The sequence below is a fragment of the Echinops telfairi genome, unplaced genomic scaffold (assembly GCF_000313985.2).
Source record: "Echinops telfairi isolate 266 unplaced genomic scaffold, ASM31398v2 ScPeMD7_7475;HRSCAF=8513, whole genome shotgun sequence".
NCBI classification, from domain to species: domain Eukaryota; kingdom Metazoa; phylum Chordata; class Mammalia; order Afrosoricida; family Tenrecidae; genus Echinops; species Echinops telfairi.
This window is the reverse complement of record NW_022111379.1, coordinates 827,742-848,171: the sequence shown is the minus strand read 5'-3', so window position 1 is coordinate 848,171 and position 20,430 is coordinate 827,742. Positions and strand designations below refer to the sequence as shown.

The window sequence follows — 20,430 nt, the reverse complement described above, 5'->3', positions numbered from 1 at the left end:
TATTTCTTATGTTATCTATCTATCTGTATAAATACATATCAAATATTAGCATTCTGGTGTAGTTTCCCTAGAGAACCCTGTCTAACACATGGCGTGATGCCGAAGCCTGGCTGTGCCACCATCAGGTCAGTGCTCAGGCCGTGGGACAGCCAGCTGGGAAATGGGGCCCCCTGGGAAATCCACGCTGAGGAATCATGCCAACAGCGTCTGTTGTCTGGACCACTCGCTGGCCAGACCTGTCATGCCACCTGCATTGCCTTAGCAAACGAGGGCAGCGGGTATGCTGCGTCGCAACTACATCTGTTGACCAGCGAGGTTAGGCACAGCACTGCCTGGGTTTGCCACCGTGACACCCTGAATGTGCCTGGCGCTCCGCAGCCTTGTCAATAATCCAACGACGCGCGTTAGGCTCCTGAAAGGGAGTCTTTCGTTGACTCTGCTAAATCTCCTATTTCAGGACTTCACACAATGTCCCCCATTCTGGTTAGTGTTCTGGATTACCCAAATTTTAAAAGTTCTGGTCCACTCCAGATTTGCTCTTTTAACCACAAATGATCTGGCCCAAAGCCCTGCCCCCAAACAGCCCCCTAACTGGGCTCCCTGTTTCTACTCTTGAGGTTCAGGCTCTCCACCACAGGTAGGAAGTGACTTCAAAAACCTGGCCCTCGTTATGGCCCTCCCCTGTGGTGCTTCCAAATCAATCCAAACCCTACATCGGATCCACAAGGCGCTGCAGTACTCACTCCCATTGTCCGCCCAGGCTGGCCCATGCCCTCAGGAGCACCACAGGCCCGCGTGCTTTCTTTCCCTCTAGCATGCACGCTCTCCCCAGTCAGAGCGTGTGCAGAGGCGGTTCCTCTCTCAGGAGCGCTCTTCTCCAGGGGCAGGGGTGGTCTCCCTTCTTGGTCTGCAGATCTCTACTTGGACTTCTCCTCATTCTCCTTCACAGGCCCTGCTATGTCCTTCACCGCACTTGTCATGCTGAAAGTATCTACTTTGTTTTACGTGTTTAGCACATATACGAGGTGGTACCCCCAAAATGAAATTGCACTGGGCTAAGTAGACTTTCCTAGTATGCACTGTTCCCCGCTGGGCGAGCATCCACCGACTCGCTCTGAGTTAATGCACCCAGTGGCGTCGCCTGGAATGGTTCTCTCTGCTCACAGTGAATTTTTCTGTGTGTGTGTGTGTGTGTGTGTGTGTGTGTGTGTGTGTGGTGTTTTGGTTTTTTTTCAGTGAATTTTTCATAAAAGCAGTTTCACTCAAACCTCATTTTTTGGGGATGGCCAATTTAAGAGAACAGCATGTGGATGTGAAATTTTGTTTCCTGCTTGGGCAAAATGCCACAGAAACTGTTGTGATGTTGGACACAGCTTATAAGGACAGCACCATGGGAGAAGCTCAAGTGCACAAGTGGTCTTCTCGTTTCAAAGAAGGTGAAATGACGTCAATGGCAAACCTTGTTCTGGAGGTCCATCAACTTCCCAAATGGACAAAAATGTCAACTCATAGGGCATTTGGATTTTGTTTTGGGGGTGGAGGGTCTCCAACTTGTTCAGGTAGGAGCACGTCTGCCAGTTATGTGTTCTCTGTAAAATGCCACGTGGGCAGTCCTATTCCTGTATTGACGGCCTGCGGCCGCTCTCATACCACAACGGCAGAGGGGAATAGTTACAACAGAAACTTACCTCTTGCAAAGCCTACAATACTGGCTTTCTGGCCTGTGTGCTAGCTCATCCCCTTCCTGGTCGGATGAGTAATCCATAGCCAGGCTCCAACTCAGAGACTTTGTAAAAGCCTTTGCAGTGTCCCGGGCCTGTCTCTTCTTGTTGGAAGGAATACACCCTTCTCTCTTCCATATTGCATTTCACTGAGTTCTTTCTTCTTTTCTAGTGGTTTGTTGGCGCACAGAAACAGGATTGCGTAACGCTGTTACAGTACATGCAACATTACATCCTGTTGTCTGGACGCTCGGCTCAGGGAGTGGCTTGAGACCTAGGTCAATGGCAGTTCTGCCTCAGCGGGTGCTTCCACGACCAACAAGCAAGAGAAAGAGCGACGGCAGGTCGCACACGGGAACGCTGAGGTCCTAGCATGTACTTTAAAGAGAACTTTCCAGTGTTACAGCTCTTTTAGAATTTGTCTAGCAGGTTTTCTGGTTCCTACCAGAAAGCACCCCACACCAAAAAAAAAAAAAAGAGACCTTTCGTCTTGTTCTCAGAAGATACAGGTTCACATGAAGCTACACATGCTTCATGTTCACCCGATTCCATTCTCTTCTCGTGTTCTCAGCTGTTTCATGCCCAGCTTTTCCTCCTCTGGCCTTGACAGTCAGTCTTCCGGAATCGAACATGGGCCTTCCTTTTCAATCCTCAGCCCAGGACCACCCCACATGGATTTTCACAACCTGGCGGCCCCGCAGCCCCTAGCAGTAGGTTCACTTAGGTGCTTAATCATACGGCTTTGTTGAAGAGCTCAAAGTACCAAACAGACTGATTCCATGAACCAGTCAACGATAAAGACCAACAGCTATGGAACTTGGGCTGAGTGAGTTCTCTTCTCTGCACCTCAGGCTCCTCATCTGCAAAATGTGGATTACAACCTGTTCCTCGTAGTGCTTCTATGAGACATTCTGGAGATATTATGTGCATGGAGCAGGCCTCCATCAATACTGATCCTCTCCTTCACTCTCTCCTCTGGTTAAGCTGGAGTCTCCGAGGCTTTGTTGTTGTTGTTAGAGGCTGTCGTGTCAGTCCCAACAGAACGAGACACCACCCAATCTGGCGTCATCCTCACGATTGTTCTGCTGTTTGAGCCCACTGTTGCTGCCTCTGTGGCAATGCACCTTGCCAGGGCCTTCCTCTATTCTGCTGACCCTCCACTTTACCAACACGCTGTCCTTCCCAAGGACTGCCCTTTCCTTACAACACGTCCAAAGTACATGAGGCAGAGTCTCGCCATCCTTGTCTCCAAGGCGCATTCCGGTTGTACTTCTTCCAAGACAGATTTATTTGTTCTTTTTGCCGCCCATGGGACTTTCAATATTCTTCAACAGCACCATAACTGAAATATACTCGGAATCATTAATGGTACACTAAGTAAGCTGAAACAAATACAGTTGTGTGTCACTTAATGTCCACCATGTATTCTGGAAAATATGTCCCGTGATCTGGAAATTGTGCAAACACCATATTAAACCCTTACAGGAGCCCAGTTCCGGTTGTCCTCATCCTTGAAGCTGCTGAGGGAGCCGCTGCTGGAGGCCGGAGGAAGAGGAAGTGAGCGAGTGGGAGCAGAGTGTACCCAGCCTTGCCCAATGTTCTGCCAGTCTGAGCGGCTGGAGCAGCCAAGGCCCTAGTCCCACTGCCGCCACCACCACCACCTGCCTACCAGACAAAGTCCAAGTGCCCCCCAAAGAGCCATGTCCTCTGCCTCAGCTGCCAGGACCCCACCCATGATCCAGAGCAGCAAGAGTCTGAGTTCTGGGCATTTAAAACCATTCAAGAAAAAAACAAACTACGATGAAACATACAACTTTCCTCTAGTTCCTAAATGTTTCCTCCTCCCCCCCCACCCCCACTGTCATAATCCCAATTCTACTTTACAAATCTGGCTAGCCCAGAGGATGTACACTGGTACAGATAGGAACTGGAAACACAGGGAATCCAGGGCAGATGATCCCTTCAGGACCAGTGGTGAGAGTGGAGATACTGGGAGGGTAGAGGGAGGGTGGGTTGGAAAGGGGGAACTGATTACAAGGAACTCTATGTGACCTCCTCCCTGGGGGACAGACAACGGAAAAGTGGATGAAGGGAGACGTCAGACAGGGCAAGATATGACAAAATAATAATTTATAAATTATCAAGGGTTCATGAGGGAGAGGGTAGTGGGGAGGGAGGGGGAAAAAGAAGCTGATGCCAGGGGCTTAGGTGGAGAGCAAATGTTTTGAGAATGATGTGGGCAATGAATGTACAAATGTGCTTTACACAATTGATGTATGTACGGATTGTGATAAGAGTTGTATGAGCCCCTAATAAAATAATTTTAAAAAGAAAAGAAAAAAGCAAACTGAAGGAAAGCTGTTCTCCCTTAAAGAAAAACAAAGGAAAAAATTGTATGGAACCATGAACAATTTCTTGGGGGGAAAAAATTACCACTGAAAAATAATGAAAATTTCCCTTCAACTTGCTAAAGCCCCTCATATGTAGTCAGATATGACCCTAGTGGATGGTAAGTAATGTACCTCTATGGCTCTTGCTATGGGGACAGGCCCTGGAAATTGTTTCCACACCTATTGATAGTGATGGCCCTGACATTGTGTGTGACACCCTCCACAGCTCATCCCAGGGACAACAGAAAAACAGGAAGGCCCAAGCGTCTTTCTGGTTCCTGTTGGTCTCTCCCCTGCCTAGACTTCCTGAACAGCTCCAACTCGGCCTCGCCCACCAGCCCTGCTTCTCAGCTCCCAACCCCATGTCGCCACACTTCTCTTCTGACTTCCTCACCTTTGGGGCTGTGACTGAGAGAATAAACTCAGTTCCCTTGGCTCCTGCTTTCACTAGGTGATGTTCAAAAAGGGGGACCCTTAGGAAGGGAGAGGTGTGAACCAATACATGTCCCCACTCACGCTGGAATAAGTGAGTAGAGCAAGGTGTGTTCATTGTCACAGTCAAAGAAGACCAATGTACAGGGACTAGTACAGGTTGTTCCATGAAACCAAGACCAACACCGTGAACGCGATCAAGGATTCGCTCTTCAGAGTGCTGTTTCGTGAACTCAGTAGTGCTTGTCCTTGTCTGTCCATGAAGTACCGATAATATCATCTCCCTCTAACCAGATCGTCATCGTAACCGAACCCAACCAAACTCACTGCCATCAAGTCGATGCCACCGGACAGGGTAGGACTGCTCTTGTGGGTCTATGAGCCTGTAGTTCTTGACAGGGGCCGAACGCTTCGTCTTTCTTACCATCACCACCCTAGTGACCCTATCGTGATGATCTGGTTAGTGGGGAGCAGAATCAACTCGATGGCAGAGAGCTTAGCTTGGTTTCCACCAACAGACATAAAGATCTAGGAAAGTCACTTCCCTTTCTGCGCCTGCTCCAGGAGAACAAAACTCCAAATTCCCACGTTTTCAAAACTATTCTAAAATCATTTTAGTTCCTGAATGTTTTGGACAAAATTTTAGAAGGCAATTCTTAGGGTTTAGGTCTTAATTTCAAATAAAGGTAGACTGACTTCCAAACATAGCCAGTCATTCGACCTGCTTTAAAACACAATGCTTTTGTTTTGAGAAACGATGTACATATGCGCTTTACACAATTGATGTGTGTATGGATTGGGATGACAGTTGTATGAGCCCCTAATGAAATGTTAAAAAAATAAATAAATAAAACACAGTGCTGTCCATCAAAAGTCGTACTAGCTGTGTGTTCAGCAAACAGAAAAGAACCGGATTCTCTATGAAATAGAGCAGAATTGTACAGTAGGGTCTCCTAGGATGCAAATGCAACGGAAGCAGCCTGCCTCTCTTTCTCCTATGGTAGGATCAAACCACTAACCTTTGGTTAGCAGCCCAACCCTTAAGCCCTGCACCCCTAGAGCTTCTTATAAAACCCTGAATTCTTTTTTGAAATCATGATTATGCTTCCTTTGCTTGGAAAATTTTGTTTTCTGGGTCTGGCTAGGGCAGAATTGAAAATTCAGTATCTGTAGAATTCCACTATCAGTGGAATTGTTATGATGGAGCAGGAGGTACGTCAGAGAGGCATTTGAAAAGTTCAGGCTGGATGCACATAGAGGAACCGGATGCAGAGTTTACAGTCACTTTCACAAGGCCTGTTGACAACTTCATTAAGAGGGAGGCTCCTATTGCTTCATATTAAATTGTGCAATGCTCTGAGCATCCTTCTCTTTTTCAAGCTTATAGTTTTGAAGACCAGAGGTCTGTTGGGAAATAGACTGAATGAGGAGTTAGGATACTGGGTCCTCATTGCAGTTCTGTGTCTGCAGGTTCTGACACTAGACAGGACAGTTTCCTTCCTGAGCCAGATGAGGGAACTGACGTTCTGTTGACCATATCTGGCAAATAATGGTTGTACTGCATCCCACGAGGGCTGAACTAGCTTGGACATAGGTTATCACCCTAGAGTGTTAGAACTGGACAGGACTCTTTAGTAATTAGAAGAGTCATTTCCCCAGACAAGAGAATGACCTGCCTGAGGTTACACAGCTTATAATTAGAATGAAATTAGAATCCAGGTTTCCTTATACTCTGTTCAAAAATTGAAAAGAAAGTACATTTCCTCTCCCTTGCATTGCATACCTCCCAGAGACAGTGCTGAGTCTGGACACTCATCAAAGCTGCTCTGGATCAGTAGTTAAGACCGTCTACTCTCGGCATGAACAATTCTGCTCGCACCAGTAGCATCTCTGAGATGTGAAACATGCGGTTATGAGCCAGTCTTTCCTCAAAGCTGCCATCGAAGAGCAGGAGAGAAATGGGGTCCATGTTCCCTAGGCTATCCTCACTTTGGAGTCTCGAGGAAGAAGACATTGGGGGTGAGTTTCTCAGAGATCACATCATCTCATTTTCCAGGTTACTGAATCATCCACTGAATTTAGTAGGAGGATCCAGGAGTGTGGGGAGGGCAGGGAATGCGAGGACAGAGGAGTTCAGGGGAAGAAACTTCCAGGCTGCATTGGTGCTCCTGGTACCTGGTCCTTTCCAGTGTGCACACAGAGAGGGCTCTGCATCGGGGATCAGCACCCAGCACCTCAGTAGCATGCGGTTAAGCAGGTAACTTAGATTCAATTCAAGTCACCCAGTTTGGAATGTGAACAAACAAGATTAAATGAAAATGAGGGTGCTAGATAAACCCCAAACACCATGCACATGGTAGAGATTAGCATTCCCACATCCCCACCCCACCCCACCCCCGGCCTGGTATCTTCTTGGATCATCTCCAAAGCCCAGCTCAAATGTCACTTCCAAAGATCCAGTCAGACCAACCTGGGTTCAAATTCTGGCTCCACCACCGATTTGTCATGTGACCTTGAACAAGTGATGTCATTTCTTCACCAGTTTCCTCCCTTACAGGGGGGCGGGGTGTTGTATTAATAACCCTTTCGTAGGGTGACTGGGGATAGAAACAAAAGGCACACTTGCAAAGACCCCAGCATAGTGCCCAGCGGAAGGCAGGCACTCTGTAAATGTTAAACGACTATCAAAGGCACCAGATACATCCATCTCTCGGGGTCGAACCTAGAACTTTCTACTCTGCAGCCCTGACTTCCCCTGCCCTGTTCACCCAGAAACGCTGGCCAGCCTGCCCTTACCTTGTTGATGTCACCTAGGGCCATGACCTTGACCATGGGCCCCCGGCTAAGCTGCTCCTTCACCCAGAGCTCCAGCTGCTTGTTCCATTTCATGGTGAACACATAGAAGGCATAGGCCAGCAGCAGCAGCAGGCTCTCCCACCAGGCAATGCGGCTGTCTAGGAAGAAGAGGATGAGCATCATCAGGTCAAAGATGTAGAAGGAGACGTCACGAAACAAGGGCCACCAGGTGAGATGGAGGACTTCCTGGGAGAAGAGGGCGCAGGTGCCGATGACGAAGAGGATGTTGAACACAGCGGAGCCCACGATGGTGCCGATGCCCACATTGCTATGAGAGATGAAGACCCCGATGAGGGAAGTGAACAGCTCAGGGGCAGAGCCCCCAGCAGCCATGAACGTGGCCCCTGCCACGTCCTCAGAGATCTGCAGCTTGTCGGTGATGACGCCCAGGGCTGGGACGAAGAACTCGTCACACACGATAGCCAAGGCCACAAACACATACATCATGCCGAAGACATGCAAGACCACCCAGCCCTGGCGCCGCTCCTGCACACTGAACAGGTCTGGTGGATACTCGGCCTTGGGGTGGAGGTCTGGTTCATGGGAAGGCAGCAGTGAGGGGCTGGGACTGGGCTCCTCTGCTGTTGGGCTGGGAGAGGGGGTGGTGAACACAGCTGGCCCTGGCATCATAACCACATAGTGATGAATGTGGGGTGTCGGGGTGACCCTGACCCTGGGGGTCACTGAGGTGCTGGGTGCTGGCCTCTGAAAGGTGGCAGTGGGCATTCTGGCCGTTGGTACCCTGGTGCTGGGGGAAGAGTTCCTCCGAGAGGCAGTGGAGGCTTTGGTTCCCGCCGGGCTGCTGGCTGGGCTGTAGATCATCCCCAAGGGCCCCTCAGAGATGGCTGGGGTACGCTCCAGGGCTGCCCTCGGGGCAGTGGTCACATGGTCCTTTCCCACTAGCCACCAGGGTTTGGTTATGCTGGTATTTCTTACTCCTCTGGGGGTAGTCAGCCTGTTCTTCTCCACTAGAGTCCTTGGAGAAGTCAAGATGCTGGTTTGTATCTCACTCCTCAGGAAAATGGGGATGTCGTCGACTAGTCCCTTGAAAATAGTGGGAGTATTTCCCTCCACTGTTCTCTTGTGAGTGTTGGTCCCCATCCTGCTGTCGGGTGCCATAGTTCTGCCAGCCCTCGCTGTTGTTTTGGGGGTGTTCACATGGCTCCTCTTCATGGTCACAAACAAGAATGAAGTATCATTGTCTGCTGTTCGACCTGGTAGGTGTGGGGGGTGCTTCTTCCCCTTGGCTCTGTTTTGAGTGGGGTCGTGGCTCTTCCTTTCTGCCCTGGGTGTTGTTGGGGTGGAATTCCGTCCTGTTTGTCTGCTTGCAGTTACGGTATCGTGCCGCAGTGCTCTCCTGGATGCGGTCGGGGTCTCCGCCCTCACTCTCTCTGCGCCTGCTACTGCCAGGGTGTAGCGATTCGTAGGCTTTGTTGGAGTGATCCTGACTGTTCTTCTGGGCGGAGTGGGAGTGTTCTCCATGGTTCGGCTAAGTGCTGCTTCCTGTCTGCTCACTGTGGTCGGCAGTACCAGCAGCCCCCCCTCCGTGTTAGAGGTCCTTGCTGAAGGACCCCTGCTCATCGTCACCATCTGACCATCTAAGAGGTCCTGGCTAGCCAGTTTTACACGGTGTCTAGCAGAGACAGCTTCTCCTAGTGTGGGGAGACCCCCCGAGTTCCTCAGGTGCTGATAGGTAGACCCAATGAGCAACATTCCCAGTAGGAAGAAGAGGCGACCCCAGGGAAGCCGTTTGGACTGGTATAACCGCCGTTCCGGTACCCCCATCCTGATCAGTCTCCCCATGGTGGCCAACTGTCTGGTTACAAAAGACTTCTCATCCTGTCCCTGGAAGGCGGGGGCTGCTCTGGGATTTGGGTTGGAGATTGGGGGCGCTTTCACCATGAAGCCCAGGCAGGTGGTAGCCACAAGCCTTTAGAGGAGAGAAAGAGAGAGAGGTTATTGGACCTTGAGGATACACCACACCCGCATCTAGTGAGGATGGAAGCCCCTGGGACGTAAAAGTGTCATGCAGGGGTGTTTTGTTCTGGTGTGTTCCAACTTCTCAGTTGGAACAAGGTCATCCCACCCCCTGCTCTGGAGAGGCATGCCTGCTCTTGGGAACAAGAATGCCAGGGGCCTCTGGGCTAGCTTCCCTTTCTGTGTGGGCAGCAGCAGCCCACAGTCCTGAGCTGAGCGCTGGGTGCTCGGTGCAGGCCCTCCGGTTCTTCTTGGACTCTGCGAAAGCACTCATCAGTCAGGCTCCGAACCCGAGTTGCCGGGAGCTCAGTCACCATGGTTGGTAGCCCAGGCCATAGATCTCACCTCCTGAAAGGTGTGACGGAGGGAGGCAAGATTTTAAATTATATAAAAAGAGAAAGCAGTAGGCATTGTCAAGAAAATCTAGCTCCTTGTGTTGTTTCTCTGGCTTTTGACTGACAGAAATTCCACTACATAAACCAGAGAAGAGAAGAGCCTTAGAGTGAGTGTCATGGAGTTCCCCAGAGTGAGTGAGTGAGTGAGTGAGTGAGTGAGTGAGTAAGTGTGTGTGTGAGTGGGGGGGCTTAATGGGAGGATATGTAGAATGGAGTCAGAGGCCTAAATTAGCAACCGCATGCTAGCACAGAGTTGATTATACAAATAGTATGTGTACAGAACTACGTACTCTGTGATGGTTAGGATGCAGGAGGGAAGAACATGAAAGACCCTAAAAATAAATTAAATGAAAAAATTATATGAAGACCATGAAACCCAACCCAACAAAATATTTAACACACTCGATCCATGTCCGCAGATTTATAGAACTGCAACTAGAATGTGTGGGCCTGCATATGATAATAACAAATTAGAAGTGAGGTGAGCAGGCCGTAGAATCTTAGTGGTAAAGGTTGAATTATAAACTCTGTAGTGCAACCCCTTATTTGAAACAAGTCCAGAGAGAAGTGACTTGCTTGGCGTCACACAGCTAGTGAGTAGCCGGGCAGATGAGTCTCCTACCTCCCAGTCTTCCCAGCATACCACACTACTGCAAACACAACTGTACCCTCCTTCCAGTAGGAGAAAGAAGGAATAAGTTAACTTCCCCCGTAGTCCTGGATTCTTATTTTCTTTCTACCAGCTCCCTGCTCCCTGCCAAGAACACAGCATTTGAGGGTAAGCCCACTTGAATCTCCTAAGGCAATTTCAGAGGGTTCCTCTGGCAGGTGTCCTTGTGCTATGTCACAGAGCCTTCTACTGCTTTCTCTTTTTATATAATTTAAAATCTTGCCTCCCTCTGTCACACTTTTCAGGACTGAGCTCCCGGCAACTCAGGTTCGGAGCCTGACTGATGAGTGCTTTCGCAGAGTCCAAGAAGAACCGGAGGGCCTGCACCGAGCACCCAGCTCAGGACTGTGGGCTGCTGCTGCCCACACAGAAAGGGAAACTAGCCCAGAGGCCCCTGGCATTCTTGTTCCCAAGAGCAGGCATGACCCTCCAGAGCAGGGGGTGGGATGACCTTGTTCCAACCCAAACAATCTCCCTTCAACTATAAAACACCCCTGCATGACGTGTTTATGTCTCAGGGGTTTCCATCCCAAACCCCCGCTGAAACCCTTACCTAATCATGTTATTTACCTTCGCACCTCTGCATCTGGGGGTCTGCTCAGTTCTGAAAACCCATTGGAATCCAGAGTCTCAAAGAGTGGGTCTGCAGCTGGCCAGCCAGGAACATCCCATTTTTCAGCCCCCGGTTCACCTATGGAACCCTATTCGCAGCAGGGTCAGGTGTGAAGGGCATATCCAATCCCAGCTAATACCTGCCTCCCCTAAGAAGCTTACCAGGGCATTGTACAAGTTCTGGGTCCCAGTGCCTCTGACAGAGCCTGAGGGGTGGACCTGCCAGGGACACACACAGGGGCTCTCTGTGGGCTCTCAGAACGGGAGAACTTCTCCAAGTTTTCCTGGCCCAGGGTCTCCCTGTTGAAACCCATTGCCATCAAGTCAAGTCTGGATCACAGTGACTCTATGGGCAGAGTAGAGCTCCCCTAGGATTTCCAAGGCTGTACTCTTCAAATAAGTAGACAACCACATCTTTCTCCCATGAGTCACCAGTAGGCTCAAAACACTAACCTTTCTATTAGCAGCCGAGCCTTTAACCACTGAGCCACCAGGACTTTTTTCCTACTCACCAAAAACCCCAAGCCCACCCTGTAGGGCAGCGTAGAACTGCTCCTTAGGGTTTCCAAGACTGTCAGTCTTTACAGGAGCAGAAAGCCTCATCTTTCTCTCGAGGAGTAGCTGCTAGATTTGAGCCATCGACCTTGTGTGATTAACAGTCCCACGCTTAACCCTATGTGCCACCAGGACTCCTTTTAAGAGGCACAAATACTTAGGACCATTCAGAAGACCCTCCAAATGAGAAAGTGATTGGGGCTAATAAGAGATCAGAAAGCCTAATTTAGCATCTAGAATCCACTAGGTGCTTACTAACAGTGTGATTCCCATACCTGTCTTAATTCTTTAAAGGGTGGATAAAAGAATCAAAATAAAAGCTGAGAGAATGTGGGGCAGTACTTTGTAAGGTAACGTATTTCTCACATGAATATTTTAATAATCAGAACTAAAGGAAACCCTTGGGGAAGAAGACAATGGTGTATCTCCCAGAGCAGCTGGGATCTCTGGAGACACCCTCCTCACACTCTGGCCAATGACTTAAAACCTCTGAAGTGGGAGAGAGATGGAGCAAGGTGCAGTTTCATGCCCAGCCCGATGACCTGGAAGCCACTTCAGTCAATTGATATTACTGATTGTCCCCTTCCTCCTATCTCGAAAGGCACAGAGGAGGCACGATGCTTTGAATTACCTTCGTCTGACATGTTGTTCTTGTTGTTAGTTGCCAGTAAGTAGGCTCCCAACTCATGGCCACCCCAGGCAAAAGGGACCATCCCCGTGATTGGTTACAGATCAGATTACTATGAGCCAGAGAGTTCTCACTAATTTTTGAAAGTAGATTGCCAGGCCTTCCCTCCTAGTTAGTCTGGAAGTGCCACAGAAACCTGTTCAGCATCTTAGCAACACACAAGGCGCCACTGATAAAGGAGGTGCACTGGCTACGAATCAGACCTGTCTCCTGAACGAACACGGAAAACCCTACCACTGAGCCACCGACTGCCCTAACTCATCTGAAGCAGCAGGTAAATTCACCCAGCCTGCTCACTTCCCTGAGAGGTGGAAGGCCCCTGCCCCACCCGGCTCGGGCCGGCACGTAACAACCTTCACCTGACCCAGAAAATTCCCCCGCCTTCAATGGGCTAGTTCTTCTATTATTAAGGCAAGGTCAGTACAATATAAAACTATCAAGGGAGAAGTGGATGCTCAGAAAAGATCCATTTCTACCACAGCTGTCACGGAGGAGTTCTTCTTACAGTTGGTCAAATCTAAATCCACTACTGGAGGAGAGCCCTCTGGCTTGCACTCATGGGGGGTTTACAATTCAACAAGCCATCGGAACAATGAGGCTCAAACGAGAGAGGAAACACCACCTTTACCAGCTCGACCAGTTTGGGAAGTTTTCTCAGAGCTTTCGTTTTTTCATCTATAAAATGGTGATCATGACACTAATTGCCTCCTAAGACTGTGTTGAGGATTAATAAATGCATGTGTAAAGTATACTAACCAGGCATAGTACCGGTTTTTATTGTTATTGTTACTCTTACCCTGTTTGGGAGGGTAACACTACAATCAGGTGGTGTTGGCGGGGGGCAGAGGACCCCACACATTCTATTGTTAGTTACCACACTCGACTGAGGATGAGGGTAATTTAAAAAAGTATTGCTACAAAATCAGAGCCATTTTTATTAAACAAAGAGACCACAACGTGAAGCTATTATCTCAACATAGCCTCCTTCTCGGTCGACAGTCTTTTGAGGAGGTGTTTCCACCTCTCCCAACTCTTCCTCCGAGAATTCTGTGCCCTTCGATCTACGCTGCATCCGAACAGCAGCTACGGCGGCGTCCTCGGCCGCAAGTCACGGCCCTCTTCAGTGTTCTTTGAGTGCAGAGAAAGGAAAGGGCCTGAAGGGTCAGGGTCAGCGTTGCAGGTAAATGGGTGAGGGTGTCCCATGAAATGCTCATGGGACAGCTGTTGCTACATTAGCAGAGCGGGTAGGTGCAGTGTCAGGATGGGGGTGGGGTGGGGGAGAGAATTCCTCAGCAGAACTTTCCTGAATTTTTCTCATCAATTCAGTTTCCAGTTTTCTTAAAACATCTTCATAACAAGTCCCTTGATCCCCCTCTGCCTTTGAAGGAAGATCCATGGACATCATCCCTGTGAAACCCAAAATGTAACTGTCATAACCTTGGGGCCGCCTTCTTTGCCCAGAATTTAACTGGCTCGTCAGATTCCCTAAGAAGTCACTATTTTGACTGGGCCTGTTTGGGATAGCTTGTGATGGCAGAGGCGTGTTTAAACATGTTTTGCTTGGAGTAAGCCCATGCATGCATGAACTGGAACCTAGAAGCATATTTGAAGTCCTTGGGAGGTTGTGGTAGTCACCTAATCTGGTGTCAATTTAAGGATTAAGAGTGTAGGGGTGGAGTAGTCTAGGCTGTCAATCTGGAGATAACCAATGAGACTTCTATGTGGGCATGGCCTGCTCTTGAGAATTCTGGTACTTCCTCCTTGGTGGCAGAAGACACCTCTGTCTCTCCACCTCTCTTTCTGCTACTCCCTGGGAGACATTACAGAAGACAAGCCACATGGACCCAACCAGACCTCGGAAGCTGGAGAAGCCACAGAGAGACCCCTGCCAGTACTGAGATACTTACAATGCCACTGGACCCAAAGACTTTCCACCCACTGGCTTGTGATTGTCCTGCATTTGGCTTCATTGCATGTGTTTCGTGAGTCTGAAGAGGACTTTATGGATTGGTATCAGACATATGGGCTAATATTGGACTTATGGCCTTGGACTGGACTGGGCTGGGATGTTTTCTCAATGTTCAATTCCTCTTGTATATAAATCTCTTTCTTATACACATGTGTGTCCATGGATTTGTTTCTCTAGTCTACCCAGACTAGCACAGGGGTACAAATGGTTACGTGCTCAACTTCTAACCAGAAGGCTGGCAGTTCAAACCCACCCACTGGCACTTCAGAAGATGTGCCTGGCCATGTGCTTCTAAAAGGTCACAGCCTTGAAAACGGGGAGTTGCCATTGGTCAGAACCGACTGCACAGCAACTAACAACACGTGTGATTGCATGTGATCCCCTGACACCTGCATCCTGTGCTAGCAGGTGAGCTCCTACAGGACACAAACTCGGCCTGCCTTACTCATCAGAGTCCCCAGAATTTAGAATGACGCCTGACGACTGGCTGAGTAAGCATATGCCAGTAAGAGAAGATGCTCAGAGCTGGGGCATTTGGACTGCACATGGGTGCAGTGGGGAGTGCCACCTCACAGAGGCCCATGGCCCGTCAGAGAGCAAACTGCTCGTGAAAGACTAGCACAAGTCTGCCTCACTTACACTCTCTGATGGTGCAGGGTGGCAGACAGGTGGGCATACTTGACTGTGACCCTCACAAATAAAAGCAGAGACTAAGGGAAGCTGGGCTTAGAGCCTGGGCAGGACAAGCAGGCCTTTCCTTTCTCCACAGCTCAGAGCCTCTCCCACCACGTGATGTGAACAAGAGCAAGTGGGAATGAGCTCTCTGGCCGTTTGTGGAGGGCTTGCAGGGCGTGTGGCTGCGGCTGGTTTACTCTGGGCCTACATCAGGGATTGACACAACTCAACAGGCTGCACACTGGGAAGTGGGCGGGATTTGACAGGGTTGCAAATCCAAATACCTTCAGAGCCTGAGTGGATAAAAACAAGTTAAACTGGCTCTATTCAGAATCAGGGGCTAGTGCTCAGGGCTAGAGCCATGTCTACACAAACAATGACTGACCCACCAATCGATCTCCCCTGTAAGCAGATTTCAAAATACAGTGAAACCTGCAAAAGGCAGAACTTATGTAAGACAGACGCCTGTTAGAGAAGGGAGACTCAAGTGTTTCCCCTAACAGGAGCCAAAGAATAATAGTAGGTAACACCCTGATAAAGGTGGGACACCTGCAAGGTCTGAAAAACACAAGCCCCTCTCTGAGTTCGCGTTTCAAAGGTCTCACTGTGGTAAAGGGCAAACAGACCGTGGGTCTGAATTTTACCTGCAGGTACTACTGCACAACTTCAAATAAAGTGGCTAAGAGCGGGTCTCCTGTGGCTTATCCTCAGCTGCCCGTCTATAAAACCAGGGAAGAGTTACAGTGAGAAGCTGTAGAGAAGCACTCCATCTGTCAAAGGCTGTTCAGGGTTAGGACCACTGTTCATGGGATTTTTTAAAAGTGTCCATACAATTGTAACTGGTTAGAAGGCACCAAACCAACCCCAAACCATCCATCCCACCACACTTCACCTTTCCTAGCCAGTGACTGGAAATATTATATATCTACTGCTACCAAGGTATTAAGGTATGCAAACGTTTAGACAGAAAAGGATAACTCTATGATTTCTTTCAACTTCCACTCTGGTAGAAATGGGGAAAGGGACTAGCATAGAGCTTGAGAGTACGCTTTGGGAGTGGGTGAGTGAGTTAGTTAATTGTGCCAACCTGGCCGATAATCACATGTGGGGCTAGTTGAAAGGCGGAGGGGTAAATGGGTGGTGAGCCTCGCCTTTCTAGTTCTCGGGGTCTCTTGTTTTGTGAGGGTGCACCAGGGTGCAGCTGCCTTAGCAGTTCCCTGCTTCAGCTTGCAAGATTGACTTCCTACAAGACATCCCCAAGGAGAAGCCACATGGACCTATCCTGATGCAGCCCTGGGTGCTGGAGCAGCCGTGCGGAGACCCCTGCTAGTGCTGAGATGCTTATTCGTTCACTGACTCAGCTTTCCTCCTGTAGTCGGCATCATTGCCTCTGTTTTGTGAGGTAGAGGACTTTGTGGACTGGTGTTGGGTTAATGGGTTAATGTTGGACTTGTGGGCTTGGGCAGCATTGGGTTGGGATGTTTTCGTGATGCACACTTTCTTTACATAAAACTGTTTTATACATGAGTTGCTGTGGATTTGTTTCTCTAAAGTATGTAGACTAATACACTGAGGTACGGACAAGGAGGAAGCAGGCAATATATATTACAGGTATATAATATAGACTTTTGTTTACATAAAATATATGTAGATACACATAGCTTGCTTTTATTATTGTCTAAGGAAGTAGAACTAGTATATAGGTGTATGTGTATACATACTCATATACATACACCACAGAACAGAATATATAGCAGTATTACACAAACACATATACATATACGTAGAGAAAATTTTACAAATGACATGTAAGAATATATAAGAATGGTTGTCAGGGTGCAATATAGCACCAATGAAACACACACTATTCCTCTGATTCCTTAAAGCTTCCCCACCCCCCACTATCATGACCCCAATCCTGCCTTTCACTGCGGGCTAGGCCAGAGCATGTACACAGGTACAGATAAGAGCTTAGGACACATGGAATCCAGGCCAGATAAACCCCTCAGGAACAGAAACGGGAGTAGCGCTACCAGAAGGGTAGGGGAAGGTGAGGAGGATGAAAGAAACAGCAAGGGAAGGGAGACAGCGGTTGGTGTAAGAGATAAAAATAATAATAATTTAAAATTTATCAAACGATGATGAAGGGGTAAGGGGGAAGGCAGGGTAAAAAGAGGAGCCGACACCAAGGGCTAAAATAGAATGTAAATGTTTAGAAAAGAATGGCAACATATGTACAAATATGCTTGATACAATTGATGTATGGATTGTTATAAGAGCTTTAAGAGCTCCCAACAACATTGGTTATCAGTGACTCTAGAATGAACCAAACCAACCAGCCTAACAACATCCCCGGTACCTCATCTCTCAGCCCTGTGTCTGAAACCACACTCAAGGCTGAGAGATATGCGCAGTTACTTCTAGGAAGAAAAATACGTACTTCTCACTTCCTATCTAATTTTGAAACTGTTTGAATTTGTGTGTGTGTATATGAATTGCTTTTATTAAATTTTTGAAACTAATTTTGTTTCCCTTTATCTGGTTTTTCTTTAGAAGATGCTACTAAGGTATTAAGATGTTAGGTACAATGCTATAAAAGGGCAAGAGATGAACATGGCAAAACAGGTGGGGACGGATTACGGAACCAACTCAGTGCCATCCCCTCGATGATCCGACCCATCGTGACCTTCGGGCAGAACGGAACTGTGCCTGTGGGCTCCCAAATCTGCCATTGTTTACGAGAGCAGAAAGCCTCATCTTTTTCTTGCATGTCTGATGACCAACTTTATAATAGTATTATACATGTAGGTTTTTTAAAAGTTCTCTTTTAGAAAAGATCCCTGGTGATGCCAAGGGTTGAGCATCGGGCTATTAACTGAAAGGTCAGCAGTTCAGACCCACGGCTGTCCGCTCCCATAAGGATTTACAGCAGTTCTACTCAGTCACTAGGAATCAGGACCAACTCAATGGCAGTAGGTTTGTTTGGAGTTTTGTCTTTCTGTTTTAGAAACACATATGAAATACTATGGATAAAAAGTTATGACAGCTGGAATCTGAATCAAAATACTGTTTTGTGAAGGTGGGTAGAGACACAAATAAAATATGATTGGAGGGTGTGTACCAGGAAGGGTACAATGGGAATCCCTTCCATCTTTGTCTTGTTTGAATCTTTCTTTTTTGTTGTTTGCATCTTTCTATGATAAAAAACTTTGAAAAGGATCAGATCTCTTTCTTTCAGCTTCCACTTTGGTGGAAATGGTAGAATTGTGGCAGAAATGGAAAAAGGGAGTGGTGCTAAGCTTGAAAGTATGCTTTGGGAGTGGTGAGGAACAGACAAGAGGAGACAGGAGGAAGAAGGGGAATGTGAGGGGTGGGGCCTCCCAGTGGGACACCCCCCCCCTCTTCCACTTCACTCCATCATTATCCTTTCTGCTCTGTAAATAAGTCACCTTGGGAACCGAACAATAAAGATTTCCCAGGCACCAACCCCTGAAATTCCCATTGACAAACCTGGATTTGCACTATCCACAAAAGCTCCAAAGATTTAGATAAGTGGGCCTTCCTCTGAGCCCCAGAACCGGGGTCATCGTGAGCAGCTTGGAAATTCTGTCATAACCTTTACTTTGCCAAAAGGACCAAGCCACTCTGCCTTTGAAAGCCTCCAGGGCAGCAGTCAGTCCCCTGAGTCAAAGCAGAAGAAAAAAAATAATAAAGGGCACGGGAGATGATGCAAAGGAAAAGGTATGTGGATTTCCCTTAATTGATGTGTGGGAATATGCAAGTGATGAGGGTCCTTTGAGTAAGGAAGAAAAATCCATCAGCCTGCTAAGTCATGAAGAAAATCTATGATGAGTCTTCTAACTCATGATGTTCTCTGGTTTTATATCTACTGAACAACATTCTGGTATGAGGTTTGTTTGTTTGTTTTCTAAATTGAAAATATGTATCGTTGTTGTTGAGAATATACACAGCAAAGCATGTACTCGTACAGCAGCTCCTGCACTTACCACTCAGCGACAGTGATGTCATTCTTCCTCCGCACCTTCCTTTTGAGTCGTTCTTCCCTCAGGAACACACTTACTGCCCACTAGGTCCTTACCTGATCCTTTGAGTTGCTGCTTCCTTTGATCCCACATAAACTCACTGTCATGGAGTCCATCTGACTCATCGTGGCCCTATACAGGGATCCTGAGCCTGTGAATCTTTACAGGAGCAGAAAGCCTCAACTTGCTCCTGAGGATTAACTGGCAGATTTGAACCACTGACTTTGAGGTTAGCAACCCAATGCCTCGCCCACAGCACCCCCCAGAGCTCCTTTGATCCCATACAGACAGTTCTTAAAAGAGAGCATAGTGCTCAAGTTAAACTAGTTCAGGTAAACTACTGTTCAGCTATAAGGCTTCAGAGGATGTTTTTTGGTTTAAAGATTAACCTCTCAGAGCAGTAGTTTTAGGGTTTTTAATTTAATTACACACACACACATACACACACAATTTTTACCAGTTGTCCTAAGTGACACAATTCTCTTTGTAGTTCTACCTTTCATTGTCAGTTTTATTAAATCCACCATTATTCTTTCCCAAGCGTCCTGAAAGTGATTTATTCAGAGAATAATATCTTTTAATTCCTTTCTAAACTTAAGCTTTAAAAACAAGAAAACAAACTCACTGCATCAGATTGGTGCCGAACCCCAGTGACTACAGGACAGGGTAGAACAGCCCCTGTGAGTTCCCAAGACCGCAACGTTTCAAGGGAGCAGAAAGCCTCATCTTTCTCCCTGGACAACTGCTGGCCTTGCAGTTAGTGGCCCAACGTATGAGCAGCACACCATGAGGGCTCCCTACCTTAAGCTTCAGGACTGGGTAAAATAACCGACCGGATCATGGAAGGCGGGGCACTACCAGGGGACTAGTGACACTATTAATGAGTCAACACATTGGGGTAGTTCCACAGCTCCTTGGCCCACACAGTATTGGTGGCATCCCTCTTGGTAAGGCAAGAATTGAGATCAGGATACAGACTTACTTACCTTGAGCCCTAGGCTGAAGCATAGCAAGGTCTTGGAATGTGATCCAGGCAAGTTGGAGAAAGGAGTGCTGAAGGACATCGTGAGGTCGACAGGCTTCTGGGTCCTCAGGCAGACCGGGTATCCCAAGGACTTTTTCTTATCTTACTACTAAGCTTTCTTATATGTTTTCCCTGTTTTTGCTTTTGTTGAGGTTTTAACTTTTTTTTCTTTGGGGAGTATTTGTTTTGTGTGCATGTGGTTTTCTTTCCAAATTCAAAACCGCTTGTTGTCTTTTGTGAATGACTTGCTATTGTCGCTGTTCAACTATTACCTATTCTGTTCCTCTGGGTTATTTTCTTTTTGTGGTCATTGTGGAAATGTTATCTATTCTGTATCTTTCTTTCTGATATAACGTGGAGACGGGAATGCAGCAGCAACATGAACCCACACTTTCCCACAGCACAGACTGGTTGTTTGGTTCA

At 47.8% G+C, this 20,430-nt stretch overlaps 1 protein-coding gene and 1 non-coding gene across 2 annotated transcripts in view; one reads left to right on the top strand and one right to left on the bottom strand.

The window, feature by feature from the left end:
• SLC24A1 (solute carrier family 24 member 1) overlaps positions 1-20,385 on the bottom strand; it is a 39,209-nt gene extending 18,824 nt beyond the window's left edge. The window contains exons 1-2 of the mRNA XM_004711995.2: positions 19,970-20,385; positions 7,340-9,329 (exon numbers count right to left, since the gene is read on the bottom strand). Of these exons, the coding sequence (XP_004712052.2) occupies positions 7,340-9,301 (1,962 nt within the window). The 5' untranslated portion in view covers positions 9,302-9,329; positions 19,970-20,385. The remainder of the gene's footprint in view (positions 1-7,339; positions 9,330-19,969) is intronic.
• Positions 2,117-2,180, top strand: LOC115867945. The gene has a single exon (XR_004045341.1). It is a non-coding gene; the product is annotated as a U7 small nuclear RNA (small nuclear RNA).
• Positions 20,386-20,430: the final 45 nt, after the last annotated feature.